The 16,021-nt window shown below is 44.2% G+C and overlaps 1 protein-coding gene across 2 annotated transcripts; it reads left to right on the top strand.

Moving 5' to 3' along the window:
* The first annotated feature begins 3,844 nt into the window (after positions 1–3,844).
* Positions 3,845–16,021, top strand: cnn1b (calponin 1, basic, smooth muscle, b). 2 transcript variants are annotated; one of them, XM_080512143.1, is made up of 7 exons: positions 3,845–4,157; positions 10,082–10,203; positions 10,309–10,375; positions 11,640–11,777; positions 11,993–12,109; positions 13,436–13,582; positions 13,668–16,021. In XM_080512143.1, the coding sequence occupies exons 1-7, from the start codon at positions 4,098–4,100 to the stop codon at positions 13,911–13,913; spliced, it is 897 nt and encodes a 298-aa protein (XP_080368269.1). In that variant the 5' UTR covers positions 3,845–4,097; the 3' UTR covers positions 13,914–16,021. The 2 variants fall into 2 exon arrangements, with proteins under 2 accessions (XP_080368269.1, XP_080368268.1); XM_080512142.1 differs by having other exon boundaries at positions 13,436–16,021.

Below are 16,021 nucleotides of genomic sequence, written 5' to 3' on the forward strand. Positions count from 1 at the left end.
TGAAAAATGTCCCAGAAAAACACAAAGGTTTGGATTGTTTGTCGATTTCTAACCCTTCACACCGATTTAAACAATGATGCAGCTAATTTATGGATGTTTACAGCTTAGCAAGCGTCATGCCGACGATACCTGGGTGATGCGTTCAGGTGCATCACGTAAATCCGATTTATCTTCTTCTTCTTCTATTTCTTTTTTTAAATTATGCGCGGCTTATATTCAGGCAAATATCTGTCCTGGAGACTGTATATCGCGGTTGTTTGTTGCTACCCATTAGCCACGAGCTAATTAGCCAAGGCACCGCGGGCTAAAGCGGGACGTTTTTTGATGAATCTGTCTTTTTTTTTTTTTTTTTGTGTGAAGGACACGATTATTCACCGGCCACTTGAAGTTTTTACTTCACCGCCGACTTGTAAAAAAAAAACCTGTTTGAAAGTCCTGCAGGCCGCCGCTGTGCGCTAATTGTTTTGAGTGTTTATACATCTGACTGACTGAAGCACCGTTGCTAGGCAACAGACCACTGGTCCTCCAAATACCACCCCCCCCCCCCCCCCCCTCCCCTGAATTTGTCCACTCTTGCTTTGGCCTTTCCAGAATGTTCCTCTCCAGCCTCAATAGTGACACACACACACACACACACACACACACACACACACACACACACACACACACACAGCCGGGGGGCTTCAGGATTCACTCACAGACTAAAATTAAAGCAATGATGAGACGCGAGGAAATGCAGGAACAGTTAATACTTTTAATACTTTAGCTTTTATTCCTTTGAGGCAGACGAAGAATAAACTTTGACTTTGAGCTGCCAGATATTGTCTTTATGTTCTTTTTATGTTCGTTGATGAAATTGGATTTAAACAATACTTACATATATATATATTACGTTTATTTCTGTCATAATGTGCTATTATTTCCTCCTATTGGGTTTTTTTTTTGTCTGATCATATCTTTTTTTCTAGTTTTGTCCTTTTATAAAGAATTGTGTTCTTTTTTTTGTCTTATTTTGGTAATAATTTTAGTTTTTTTTCTTTATAAAGTTTTTGTACTACCAAACTTGGTATTGTCTTTGTCTTTTGTCCTATTTCACTAAATATTTTTCTACAATTATAGTAATTATTTGTTCTAGTAGTTCATTTTTACAATTATTTTTGTTTATTTTGATCATTTTTTTTGTCCTACCAAATACTTTTTTCTATTTTAGTCCTATTACAGATCATTTTGTTCTATTTTAATGAATTGTTGTCCTATTTCTTGTCTTACTACATATTTTTCCTATTTGAACGATTATTTGTTATTTGTTTTCTTTGTTGTCATATTATAGATTTGAGATTATTTTGGTTTTATCCACTCCATTGTTTGTTCTGTTTCAGTCATTTTTGTCACAGAAGTTCATTTAAACAACGTTTGTTATTTATTTTAAGTCATGTTTTGGTCATTTTTGTCACATCTTGTCACATTTGGAAAAGTTTATACGTCTTTCATGTATGTCGTCTATTTTAACGGAATAATTGTTGTACGACGTGACGACCATCCAGGCCCGGATCCACTTTATGAAACTCACTGCAGCTGATGATGATGGGCCAAGACAGGAGGACACACACACACACACACACACACACACACACACACACACACACACACACACACACACACACACACACACACACACACACACACACACACACACACACACACACACGTAGTGACGATGTGGTCATTGTTTTATTTGTGTTTATTTGATCAACTCCATCCCTCTGGATGATTCATGTTTCACTCCTGACGTTTGAACAAGTTTTAACGTTTGAACAAGTTTCCGTGTTTCCTACAAGTAGAATCAACCACTGCTGGTTGAGGATGGATGGATGGAGGGATCATGGAGGGATGGATGGATGGATCGTTGGTTCTATGGATGGATGAACGGATGGATTGATAGATGATGAATTGTTGGTTTGATGGATGGATGATGAGCTGTTTGTTCTTTGTATGGATGGATGGATGGACGGATGGATGGATGATGAATTGTTTGTTCGATGGATGGATGGATGATGAGCTGTTTGTTCTTTGTATGGATGGATGGATGGATGGATGATGAGTTGTTTGTTCTTTGGATGGATGGATGGATGGATGGATGATGAGTTGTTTGTTCTTTGTATGGATGGATGATGAATTGTTGGTTCGATGGATGGATGGATGGATGATGAGTTGTTTGTTCTTTGTATGGATGGATGATGAATTGTTGGTTCGATGGATGGATGGATGGATGATGAGTTGTTTGTTCTTTGGATGGATGGATGGATGATGAGTTGTTTGTTCTTTGGATGGATGGATGAATGGATGGATGATGAATTGTTGGTTCGATGGATGAATGGATGGATGGATGGATGGATGATGAGTTGTTGGTTCGATGGATGAATGGATGGATGGATGGATGGATGATGAGTTGTTGGTTCGATGGATGGATGGATGATGAGCTGTTTGTTCTTTGTATGGATGGATGGATGGACGGATGGATGGATGATGAATTGTTTGTTCGATGGATGGATGGATGATGAATTGTTGGTTCGATGGATGGATGATGAGCTGTTTGTTTTTTGTATGGATGGATGGATGGATGGATGATGAGTTGTTTGTTCTTTGGATGGATGGATGGATGGATGGATGATGAGTTGTTTGTTCTTTGTATGGATGGATGATGAATTGTTGGTTCGATGGATGGATGGATGGATGATGAGTTGTTTGTTCTTTGTATGGATGGATGATGAATTGTTGGTTCGATGGATGGATGGATGGATGATGAGTTGTTTGTTCTTTGGATGGATGGATGGATGATGAGTTGTTTGTTCTTTGGATGGATGGATGAATGGATGGATGATGAATTGTTGGTTCGATGGATGAATGGATGGATGGATGGATGGATGGATGATGAGTTGTTGGTTCGATGGATGAATGGATGGATGGATGGATGGATGGATGATGAGTTGTTGGTTCGATGGATGGATGGATGGATGATGAGTTATTTGTTCTTTGGATGGATGGATGGATGATGAGTTCTTTGTTCTTTGGATGGATGGATGGATGATGAGCTGTTTGTTCTTTGGATGGATGGATGGATGATGAGTTCTTTGTTCTTTGGATGGATGGATGGATGATGAATTGTTGGTTCGATGGATGGATGGATGGATGATGAATTGTTGGTTTGATGGATGGATGGATGATGAGTTGTTTGTTCTTTGTATGGATGGATGGATGATGAATTGTTGGTTTGATGGATGGATGGATGATGAGTTATTTGTTCTTTGTATGGATGGATGGATGGATGGATGGATGGATGGATGGATGTATATTTCAGATATTTTATTCACCCGTCCACTTTACGTGACATTAAATCATCTGTATATTTTAACAGGTTGTGAAACAAACCGATCAAGTGAATCAATAAAATAATAAGAATCTAATCAAATAATTCTCTCTTCCTATCAAATCTGTTACAATTCGACACTTTGTCAATAACCAGCTGGTCACTTTGTCAATAACCAGCTGGTCACTTTGTCAATAACTAGCTGGTCACTTGAACAACTCGTCGGGCCGTCCTGGACGTGACGTCACCTCTGACTGATTCCTCGGCGCGCGCCGCCTCGTCCCTCCTCTTCCTCTGGAAAAACTGAGGCCGCGTTTCAATGCCGGAGCGGTGACATCACCAGCGCCCCCGGGTGCGCAGGGCGCGCGCCGGTTGGTCCGCTCCGTGCGCGCGACCGGCGCGCGCCCGCAAGCCAATCAGAGCGCGCACACATGGGAAGAGTTTAAAAAAGATTCAGAAAAGTGTCGGAAAGTTGTCGGGGAGCCTCTGGAGAGACGAGAAACCGAACCACGCCGCTGCGTCTGGGCTTCTTTTTTTTAAATTATTATTATTATTAAGAAAGAAAAGACGCACGGAGTTTTGTTTCTTTTTTTTTTCTGTTTAGTTTTTTCAGCGGATTTTCTCCCTTCTTGTTTTTATCCCCGTGCTTCTCCTCCTCCTCCGCGGACCGAACAGCTGGAACCTGCCTCTCCGTTCCTTAAAGCTCCGCTTTGTGCAAACAGAAGGCAGGATGTCCACACACTTCAGGAGCGGCCCGGCCTTCGGCCTCTCCGCGGAGGTCAAGAGCAAGGTGAGCTCTCCGCGTTTCTCTTCCTCTGTTTTTTTTTTTTTTCATTTGATCTGCAGCTTTTCCTGCGCAGGTGGAGTCGATGGAGGCTCGTTGGCGGCGTCCAGCGGTTCCTCTCAGTGAAATGACGCGTCGTTTTGCTCTGAAACGCTCCTAAATGGACGTTCTTTGACCCTCGGAGCAGGAAACGATGGACGCAAATGGGCGTTTGTGGTTTAAAAAAAACAAAACAAAACAAAACAAAACACGTGATTTTTGTCGGTTCCTCAGTTTAATCAGCTTATTCTCAGTTTAATCTAAGAAAATGTTGTTCAGATTGCCAAAAATACGCGCTTTACTCAAGCACGGGCTCTGAAATGTGTTAATTTCTGACTCGTTTTGTTTGCATGATTCCTCTTCTGCTTCAAAAATGTTTGCACACATTAACTATGTGGATGCACGTGACTCGTTTTCAGTCAAAAACCAACAAACGACACAGAATTCTACTTAAAAACGTGTCATTCTGGGTATAATACAAGAATTGGCCGCTTCCAGAAAGAGAAAGCAGAGAAGTTTGACTCCTCGTTTATTTCTGCACTTGAAATCTCAGCTCTCATGCGTCACTGGCCACACGTGAGGATTTCTCCAGTTCAACAAGATGAGAAATGAAATCCAAGGATTACTCTTTCATTTCCGAAACAATCCGTCGATGTTTAGATCGCCTCCAGTTCTGCTCCCAAACAAAAAACCCCCAGTGAATTTGACTGTTCTGGTTTATTTTTGGAGCTGGAATCAGGATTTAGTGGCCAAATAATGTGATGAGGAATCGAGTTGGTCTGAGAGGGAGGAAGGGGGGGAAAGGTCGACTTGTATTGTTGAAATCACAGGAATGAACGACTATTTATTAAGTCAGTCGTTGTTTTTAACGCGCGCTTCATTCTGTAAACGAGTGAAAAACCAGAGTTTGTACGTGTGGCTTCTCTCCACTTCTATAAAATGTGTTTGAAGCTTTAATGTTTTAACCTCCAGTCAGCCGGGGTCAAACACCGGGGTCACACCCGGCCTGCGACTCGCTCCCGTCCAGATGTTTGCACCTGGAGGTTGACCTGAAATTGGCTTAACGTTGAGATCGTCGTCACGTCTGTTGGTAGCAACTCGTTTTTTGTGAAAATCTTGACATTATCTGTCAGTTTCTCCCTGATTCCTGTGTAGAATCCACTATGTTCCAAGGAAAAACCATCGGAAATCAGTACAATTTTGTTTTATTTTTGCGATTTAGTTCCTTCTCTTTCCCCCCAGAATGAATCAACAGGTTACAGAAACATATTCCACGGCTGTAACCGTGGTTTTATGAGTGAAAACGATCGTGGAAGTGACGAGACGACTCAGACCCACGTCGTCTCTCAGTGAAGAGACGACTTTCGTCCTCCTGCGAGACAAAAACTCCTCCTTTCACTTAATTGTTGCGTCGTTATCAACCTGCCGTGTGACCCGCCTGCAGCTCCAAGTTAAAGTCTGTTAACTGATTTATTGTCGTTAAAGTAATCAAATACTGCCACTTCTAATGTACGTAATCGTATTTCCCGACTTTATAGTTTCTCTGTTTCCAGAGTTAAAACTAAACGAGTCAAGATGTTAAATTTGAACATGATTCAGTTCACGTCGTCATGACTTGACTGTTTTAAAGTAGTTTATCTTTCTTCTCTCCAGACGCGTAGCTTTTTACTCCATGTTGCACAAACCGCCTGTAAAAAGACTCGCTACTGCCGCCTAGTGCCCACGAGTGGCATTACGGACATTTTACACGCCTTTAACTTTTGAAGCGGTTTCTGCACAGCTGGATAAAGTTTCACAAATTGACTTTTAAGTAGAATTTTAAGGCTTTTTTTTTGTTTTTTTGGTGCGTTTTGACGCGCCTGAGCTGATTTTCCATCCATACGAACTATAACGGCTTAATTAGTGGGAAGTTTATCAGAATAAAAGGGTGAGTGAGGTCACAGAGCACCTCCAAATACAGCTTATATTTTAAACGGCTATATGGAAAATCGCACTGTTTAAAAAAAAATCCAAACATGTAAAAATATATGAAAGAAACGGAATTTAAATAGACATAAATCTGCAGTTTCTTTTTTTCCCATATGGCTTCTTGACCTCGGTACATGTGACTAAAGCAGAACGTTCAGACTGAAGGGTGGGGGGGGGGGGGTTAGGGGGAGGGGGGGGGGGGGGGTTATTTAGTTCTTCGTTCCAGCGGCGTGACGTCGGCCACAGGTACGGCGGGAACATCTGATGGCCTTGTAAGGAGAGACGGCCCTCCGGCGTGGACGTTGAGAAAGTGTCCCCTTGGTGTAAACAGTTTACTGGCGAGTCGACGGCGAAGCAGAAACACCGGTGACGGAACGCAGGCGGAGGAACGCCGTCAGCAGGGGGCGCCGTGATCTCAAACAAACAACGTGGAGACACTCGCACGTTCTCCTTTCCCAGACTTGACCTGGAAATCTTCTCAACATTTTCAGTCGTGAATTCAAACGTTGTTTTCTTCTTTCCAAGCCGAGACGCTCGACACAAAGCTGTGATGTCACAAAGAACAGTGACGTCACAAAGACCAGTGACGTGAAATAAGTGACAGTTTATGCTCGCAAGACTTTAACCAGGAGAAAAGTTCTGATTCTACTCTAGTTTTTAAACCGTGAATCCAGAAACGAGTCTTTCTTTTTATAAGTGCCGTCAATTAATCGTCCCTCTTTTGTCAAATTCCACAGTTTTTCATATTTTTCTGCTTTTATTGCGTCTTCCAAAGGCGGAACCAACAAACACGCTGACGTTTACATTACAAGTTGGATAACGGTATATTTTTGTACGTTTCCTCGCCAAGTTCTCTTGTGTTGAAACTTTTTTATTTTAAACATTCCTGTTTTAAAACCTTAGTTTTCCATTGAGTGTTTTTGCTTTTACTGTTGTTTATTGCTGCTTTTAGCCTATATTGGTTTTTAGCACTTTGAAATTCACGCATTTAAAGTTGAATGCAAATATTATTTATTATTTATTTATCCATTTTCCCTACTAAATTCCATTTAAAGAATTAAGTCATGAGACTGAATTGCTGAAACTGCATTTCTATAGGTGATTGTGGGTTTTAGTGTTAAATCTCAGGTCTTTTTTTTTATATATACTTTCAGGGGTTATTGAGTTTTTAAGTGTTAAAGGTGATCAGAGAGTCGACGACGGTTTTGAACTTATTGGTAGAAACGAGGTGGAGGCCAGTGATTTTGTTCACGTCGACACATTTCGGCAAGCTCAGCTGTCAACATGAGCTAAAAATATCAATTACAAGCTGCATTCCTTTGTGGGGGGGAAAAAAAGTATAATGATTTTTGGACAAAGGCCAAATAAAATGAGGCTATGATGATGTGGTGTCAAATTACAAGTGTAAAATGCCACGGTGGTGCCCAGAGGCACACCGACGATCAGAATCACTCTTTAATTCACAGCTTCACTCATTTTCAGAGATTCGCTTTGATCTTTTGTTTGTTTTTCGAGCAGCAGTTTTGGCTCCGGGGCCACATTCAGCCCAGTTTCTGCCGAAATGGCGCCTTAATGTCCTCTAAATTTAAACTCTAAAGTTGGTCTTTTGTTGTGACGCAGAGTGTACGTGGTGAAAATGTCTGTATTTTCAGAAATGACCAAACAGTTGATCAAGAAAATAACTACAATCTCGACATCAGTCAAATTTTAATGAGACTTTCTGGTACAAAATGCAGTGAAATGTTAAAAAAAAAAAAAAAAAAAAAAAGCTGTGGTCGGCGGGTTCCAGCCGACGGGCTTTAAGTTTGACACCCCTTTATTAAAATGTGGGAGTAAAGTGCTCGGCGACGAGGGGAAATAACCGTTTAGATCAAAGCAGGAACACAAAGCGACTTCAACAAAAGTAAAAAAATTCCTGAAAAGAAAAAACCAAACAAAAAAAAAGTTGAGTTTGCCTGCTGCAGCCTTACTTGGCCGTGTGTGACGGGGGCGCTGCGTCACCTGACGGGGGGCATATTTCATCTTTACCGTCTCACCGTGTTACGCAACGGGAGCTCCGGTTCCGCCGGTTCCTCCGGGAGAAGCCGGACGCTCGTCAACGTTCCGGCTTCTCTTCTGTCTCTGATCCAGGATGTGGTGGATCTGGACTGATGTGCACCGACTGGAGGCAGAAAATATCAGACAGGAGAGCAAAACTCTCTGTAAAAGGGCAGATTCTGGAAAGAGAGTGACGAGTGGGGGAGAAATGTGAGGGTGGGGGTGTGGGGGGGGGGGAAGAGCTGTTTCTCCCAAGTTTGGTGTGATGGACTGGAAGCCCAGCGATCCTGCTGCTTTGAAATACTTGTTTGTGTTGGACGCCGACCCCAGACTGAGAAGACTTATCTGCAGAACATTCGGGAAAAAGTGTGTGTGTGTGTGTGGGGCCCTTAAACCCGACGCCAGTATTCCAAGTATTAGGGCAGCGTGTCTCTGCCAATAAGGAAACACAGGAGGAGGAGAGGGGGAAGAGAGTTTCTGCATGCAGGAATGTCCACAGGCCTTTTTCATTTCTTTCTTACGCCTGACGAGACCAGAACGTACCTGAAGCCGTTAAAGCGAAGCGCAGACTTCTTGTGTGTACGTTTTTTTTTTACTCTAAGCGCCTGTGATCTCTGCAGCACGTGTCTGAAAGGTGCTTTGGTATGAAAATACAGTAAAGAGTTGAAATGAAAGATGATTTTAAAGGACGAGACGTTCCTGGCGCCACATTTCTCTGCAGATTAAGGTTTGGATTAGGATTATTCAGCTTGTATGTCCATAATGAACTACATAGAAAGTGTTTTCTTTGTGGGACAGAGTTTACGGAGTGGAAATGTCTATTTTCACAACTACTACGGAAAATGACTACAGTCTCAACACGAGGCCAATTTGAATGATGGTTTTTTGGTGTGAAATACAATGAAATGAGCAGATTTCTTCTCCTATATGCATGTTTCTACAAACTCGCCCTTCTTTTTGGAAATTGCTTCATAAAAAATCAATGATTTCTTAGAGATTTGTACAATTTTCTTGGTTCTGGGCTGGACTGGAGCCTCTCGCTGGCCGACAGGCTTCGTGTTTAGCGCCACTGGTTTACACGCTTAGAAAGTCGGAAATCCATGAAGAAACTCATTAAAATAGACTGTAAATTGTTTAAATCCATCAGTGCAGTTGCACGTCGTCCAAAGACTTTCTCAAACGTCGTCCCGACCCTTCAGGAGGTTCTGAGCGCAGAGTTGAGTTCTCAGCTAGAAAGTCATTGTTGAACTGCTCTCCGCCACTTGTTTTTTTTGTTTTTAGCTGCTGAAACTGAACAATTGTTCCTCTTTCACATGCATTTCTGAACATTTTAGAAGTCCAGGGCACCGTCCTCCAGTCCTCCAGTGTCTCTAATGACTGTAACGAGGATTCGTCTGGACTAAAAGTGCCGTTTAGTGAGTCAGCGGAGCTCAGAGTTGAGATCTGACCTCCGCTGGTGGTTCTAGGCCGCCAGCCGTCATTTGGACGATCAATTCTTCGGAGAAGACGGGCGAAAGCCCAGCAGAGCCGTCGCTCAAAGCCTCCACAATGTGAATAATGGCCGTCGTCGAATAATTTTTTTTTTCTTCGCCGAACCATCTGCTCCAGTTCTCCACTCGTAAACCGACTTCCGGTTTTTGTATTGCACAACGTGATTGGTCTATTGACACCACGTGGTCGATGTAGGCTTTGAGAGGCGGCCTCTGATTGGCTCGTAATTGTGGTGCGTTCAAATGCTGAAGCGGAGAGGAGGATTTTTCATTTCCCAACAAGGGGAGGAATTGTACAAATGCAGAATCTGGTGATTCTGGGATATTTCCTCCTAAAACCATACCTCCGGTCTGCCCCCCCCCCACCCCCCACCCCCCCTCCTCCATCCCCCACAGTTGGCGGGAAAGTACGACCGGCAGAAGGAAGAGGAGCTGAGGCTGTGGATGGAAGACGTGACGGGGAAACAGATCGGGGACAACTTCATGGAGAGCCTGAAGGACGGAGTCGTCCTGTGCGAGTGAGAGAACGAACGAACACCGGGAGTCTCTCTCTCTCTCTCTCTCTGTCTCTGTCCACCCTCCTCCGGAATGACCTTTCTCCTCCTCCTCCTCCTCCTCCTCAGGCTCATCAACGTCCTGCAGCCCGGCTCGGTGAGGAAGGTCAACCTCTCCAGTCAGAACTGGCACCAGGTAAAGGAATCTGCTCTCCTGTCCGATGAAAAGTCTCCGCAGAGCTTCAGCGCAGTTTTGGTACTTTGTGACGACGAGGAGGGAAGTTTGTTTCATATTGGACAAACATTCACGTTTTCAAACTGCGAGAAGACGAGACGCATCATTTCTCCGACTTCCAGATGTTTTTTTTGTTTCTCCATGTTATAAGACAATATTTCAAACCGCTGAAGCTTCTTCATTTTAATTGGTTCCAACTGAATCTATGATAAATGAGGTTCTCATGATGTTGGTTAAAAAAAACCCAAAAAAAACTTTTTTTTTTATTCTTTCCATCATGACTTCCTGTCAAACATAAAATTCTAATAAATCATGTTGGACCATAGTAAGCAAATTGGCGAATTACATCAAATGGATCCTCACCTGCATATCCAAATAATATATATATAATATATATAACAATAGGATGAAATTAAAAACATCTTCAACAAACTGAAATCGGAAAAAGCTGCTACAAACCTCAGCTTATGCCATCAAAATAACTTTAGTTGGTATAAGGCCCAGTTTACATGACATTTCAAATGAAAAATAAAAACTTTCAGAGCTTTTTGAGATCCGTTTCCATGACAACAATGTTTTTGGTTTTTTTAGGGGGGGGGGGGGGGGGGGCGGTTATCGCTGATTCACTCATAATAATCCAAATGTATTGTCTGTCCACTAGAATATCTGTGTACTTCTATTGTTACTGTTTATAACGGCGCCCACTAGTGACCCCACAGTGAAACTACATCGTTTTCAGAAAGTTGCTGTGTCAGCGCCAAACTTCTCCGGAAAAAAAAATGCACAAATAAAAACTTTTTTTTTCACTTGAAATATTAAACGTACGTAAACGGCACTTTAATTTGCAAATATCACCCGTCTTCCTCTGTCGCGGGTGTTTGAGGTCGTTTCAGAGTAGTAACGTCTCCCTCCCCCCCCCCGTGAACGAGCACTTCGGGGGTGAGAACTCTGTGGATCTGCGGCGACGCGGCACGTCGTCGTCGACTCCGGCGCTCGGGACGGATTCTTTTGATCTCTACGCTTTGATCTGTGACATTTTGGTTTCCGAGGCTACGATCATAACAGAGCCACAACATCACAGACGTACGCAAGGCGGACTTGTGCGCCGCGTTTGGGCGAAAGGGCAGATCTCATGAAGTGGCCCGATTGTAACCACAGTGTGTGTGTGAGAGAGAGTGTGTGTTGTCGTCAATGCAGTCTTTTATATACGTGCTTTTGTCTGCAGCTGGAAAACATCGGGAACTTTGTCCGCGGAATCACGGAGTTCGGCCTGAAACCACACGACATCTTTGAAGCCAACGATCTGTTTGAGAATGTCAACCACACTCAGGTCCAGAGTACACTCATCGCTCTGGCTGGAATGGTGAGGACACACACACACACACACACACAGAGTTTCTCCAGTGACATCTGTTTACATCTGCGCCTCTGTGTTCTCGAAAATCACACCGACGTGTCACAGCACCTGTCGCGAAAACGACACGGCTGTGAAAAAGTTCTGGCTGTGGCCGTAATCCTCCACCTTCCGTCTTCTTCTTCTTCTTCTTTTTTTTTCCGGGGGCCATTTGTCTCCGTCAGGCCAAGTCCAAAGGTTTCCAGTCCAAGTACGACCTGGGGGTGAAGTACGCCGAGAAGCAGCAGCGGCGCTTCGCTCCCGAGAAGCTGCGGGAGGGACGCAACGTCATCGGCCTGCAGGTCAGAGCCGGACGGCGGGGGGAAACACACAAACTTGACCTTTGACCCCCCCCCAACCGCAAAACGGGACAATGACGTCACCGCATCATGTGACACACAGGGAATTGAAAACGGAACATGTTGCGGTTGTTTTGACGACAATCTAATTAAAACTGACCTCATTATGATGGAAATACATTTTTGACCTTTGACTCAGTCTCCCTCAAAGTGGAACCATCCATATATAAAGGCACTAATTTAGGCATTAAATGAAGAAGAAAAAAAAAAAAACCTGGCTGGATTTTAGGTAAAACACTTAAGAGCCCTCAAAGTAAGTTAGTTTTTAAGTAACATGGAATATAATGATTGACTTTATGATTTAAATGAGTTTGTCATTTAGCATGTATGAAATTATTGGTTTAAAAAAAAAAATTTTTATTCATCACTGATCTATAAGAACAAATTTAGATTTTCACTGTCACTTTTTAAAATTTCAAAACAATAGCAGTGGAGTTATTGCAGCAGGTGTGAAGCAACTTTTATTTCATCGCGCTCCACAAGGGAATAAAGGAAATGTGTTAAAACAAGGCGATTAAGAATATTGGACCTGGTTTCCATGACAACGTTTGAAGTGGAAACTCGTCATTTTGGGGGGTGGGGGGGGGCTTCAACCCCACGAGCCGCAGTTTTAGAATTTCCCCACTCTGGGACCCATGTTAAAAAAAAAAAATAAAAAATGTTCACGCTTCTAAAACTGCCTCATGTGGACGACGGACCAGAGACATCTGGTTCAGGTGAACCAGGTTCCTGGTGTGGACGGCGGACCAGAGACATCTGGTTCAGGTGAACCAGGTTCCTGGTGTGGACGGCGGACCAGAGACATCTGGTTCAGGTGAACCAGGTTCCTGGTGTGGACGGCGGGCCAGAGACATCTGGTTCAGGTGAACCAGGTTCCTGGTGTGGACGGCGGGCCAGAGACATCTGGTTCAGGTGAACCAGGTTCCTGGTGTGGACGGCGGGCCAGAGACATCTGGTTCAGGTGAACCAGGTTCCTGGTGTGGACGGCGGGCCAGAGACATCTGGTTCAGGTGAACCAGGTTCCTGGTGTGGACGGCGGACCAGAGACATCTGGTTCAGGTGAACCAGGTTCCTGGTGTGGGAGTTGGAGAGTTGCGTTCAAATGAAGTGAAGCTTCATCAGGAGAAAAACACTTTAAAGTTCAGAAATGTGAAAAAGTTTCGTGGTGTTTTCTGTCCCCCCCCCAAAAAAAACCCCAAAGAAATTGGAACTTCTGGCATCAACCGCAGTAACAAGTGTCTCGTTGGGTTTGTTTGTCTTCGTCTCCAGATGGGAACCAACAAACTGGCCAGCCAGAAGGGCATGACCTCGTACGGCACGCGGCGCCACCTGTACGACTCCAAGATCTGCATGGACAGCCCGGTGGACCAGTCCACCATCAGCCTGCAGATGGGCACCAACAAGGGGGCCAGCCAGGTGAGAAGAGGTTCCTCGGGTTCACCGGTTCCCGGCCTTCAGTCGTTAACACCCCCACCCCCACCCTCCTCCTCCTCCTCCTCAGGCCGGCATGACGGCTCCGGGAACCAGGAGGCACATCTTCGACAAGAAGCTGGAGCTGGAGAACTGCGACACCACCACCATCTCCCTGCAGATGGGCACCAACAAGGTGGCGTCGCAGCAGGGCATGACCACCTACGGCCTGCCGCGCCAGGTCTACGACAACAAGTACTGCTCCAGCCCGGCCGAGGGCTGCTACGACAACGGCGGCGAGGTGGAGTACGACGGCTACAACCAGTACTCTGACTAGAAAGGGGAAGAACCCCTCCCCCACCCCCAACCCCCCCAAAAAATGGACGGCTTCACCCCTGCTCCCCTTCGCTTCGACTCCCGACAGCCGACCACGAACTTGTTATTTAACGCCCGTTGACGTCACCGCCGTCCCCAGTCCACGTCTCTCTCTCTCTCTCTCTCTCTCTCTCCCTCTCTCTCTCTCTCCATGTTGTCACTCTTAGGAATCCAGTGTTTACGCCGACCTCGCGTCAAAAAATGTACCGCGGCCGCCAACTTCCGTCACCGTGATTACGACTAAAAATACCCTCGAGAAGGTCGGGTTTTATCCACCGTTGCTATTTATAGAATTTTTTTTTTTTTTTTATATCTACAGCTTTTATACTTTAGTTTGTAGCTTAGAGATTTTAAACTGTCACTTTACCTCACGTCCAGTTTGAACAGTGATGATTCGAACGCGTCTCGAGAGGAAACGCGTGTCGGTGCTATAAAACTGTGAAAACTCAAAGAGTCCACGTCTGCAGAGCTCCAAGATTTTGCCGTTTTTTTTTTTATAGATTCACCAAATGACCCCAGAACGCCTTTTCACTGCCGCGAGAAGAGTCGCCTGTGAACGATTTGTTTTTTTGACAAGGTATTCCAAACTTGACGGTTCCGCACTTTATCAAGTTGCTCTCGGTGTGACGGTTTCCAGTTCGAGGTTGCTCTCGTCAACCTCTTAGTCTCTTTCACTCATCAGGAGTCTCTTTGTTGTTGTTTTTCCTTCAATCGTTTGAACACATTTCTACTCTCCTTGAAGCTGAGCTGAACTTCCAAATCGGTGTTCTTGCTCCATTTGCACTTTGACTTAATATTTTCATTCAAGCCGATGCGGTTTTCTAGTAAGCGTTGAGGCGGTCGAGCTGTGAGCGCAGGACCTCCGTGGATTCGTCTTTGACGGTACTTTGAAGGGTTGAAGCGAGACCTCCATGAGAGACGGGAATGTTTTATCGTGGATCGTCATCCAGAGGAGATCGATTTGTCTTTGTACGGTTGCTCAGTCTGTCTTGTCCCAGTGAGAACGAGACGCTTTGTGTTTTTCCGTCGATCGAAGGTTTCTGACGGTTCTGTGTCCTGGTAAAGTCCGCTGATTGATCTTCCGAGGTCCCATGCTTCTTTTTTTTTTTGTCGGACATGAGCCTCTTCTGTTGGATCCGATCAAACGGTTTTGGCAATTGACGTAAGATCTACAACGAAATGCAGGACTGGTTGACAGTGGAACATTATCCAGAGGGTAGGGTCGCCTCGGATCGTCTCCGTACGGTTGTTTAGTCTGTCCTGCCCCGGGACTGTGACGTCTTTTTGTTTTTTCTTCCCATTGATCCAAGGTACCCTTAAAGTCACCAAAGGCACCCTTGATTTTTCGAGGTACCTTTTGAATAATCCGCTTAAGCACCCTGATGGTACACACTGTGCTACGTATCAAACGTCACCTTTTTTTTCCTATCGGACATGAACTTTTTGCATCTATTTGAGCAACAGCACCTCTTCTGTTGGATCTGATCACGAGGGAATAGTCTACAAACTTCAAGTGTTGCCAGACGTGTTCGGTCAGAGTCCAAATCCAAATACTTTACCTTTAAAGACTCGACACGCCCCTCCCACTGACATGCGCTTTGATGGTCGTGATTAGTCCGATAGGTACAAGTTCAAATTGTTGTTTTTATTTTACTCTCATTGGTGGAAATTCTCACATTTGGTGAGTCACTCTGTCCTGATCCACCTTTCCAGTTCTGAATATTGAGACGGTAACACTCCAGGGTTGGAAGGATTCAGTCTCTGTGTGGCGCCTGCTCTCTCGCTCTGCTCCGTGGAAAGCACCCAGTATTTAGGCCTTGTAGTATTGTGCCACCTAGTGTTGGGATGTATTTTTTTATACTGTATTGTTTCTAAACCTAACCTTCCTTTCAAAACTACATATAGGAATGGGGATTTTTTTTTTTTTTTTATTAATTTATCATTAATTACCCTCTGATAGGCAGAACAGCACTGACGTTTCAACATTGTTCTAACTGTACTTCTTTCCTGATCATTCTTTTCTATTTGCCTTTCACTAAATATGGCATTTGTGCAATAAAAACACTCGAA

This window comes from Blennius ocellaris, assembly GCF_963422515.1.
Source record: "Blennius ocellaris genome assembly, chromosome: 16".
In the NCBI taxonomy this organism is placed as follows: domain Eukaryota; kingdom Metazoa; phylum Chordata; class Actinopteri; order Blenniiformes; family Blenniidae; genus Blennius; species Blennius ocellaris.

Bases quoted from the DNA above. Each gene is read 5' to 3' on its own strand.
- cnn1b (XM_080512142.1), top strand. From the start codon at position 4,098: ATGTCCACACACTTCAGGAGCGGCCCGGCCTTCGGCCTCTCCGCGGAG. The intron at 10,204-10,308 runs GTGAGAGAACGA...CCTCCTCCTCAG, and splicing joins GACGGAGTCGTCCTGTGCGA to GCTCATCAACGTCCTGCAGC. The intron at 10,376-11,639 runs GTAAAGGAATCT...TTTTGTCTGCAG, and splicing joins CCAGTCAGAACTGGCACCAG to CTGGAAAACATCGGGAACTT.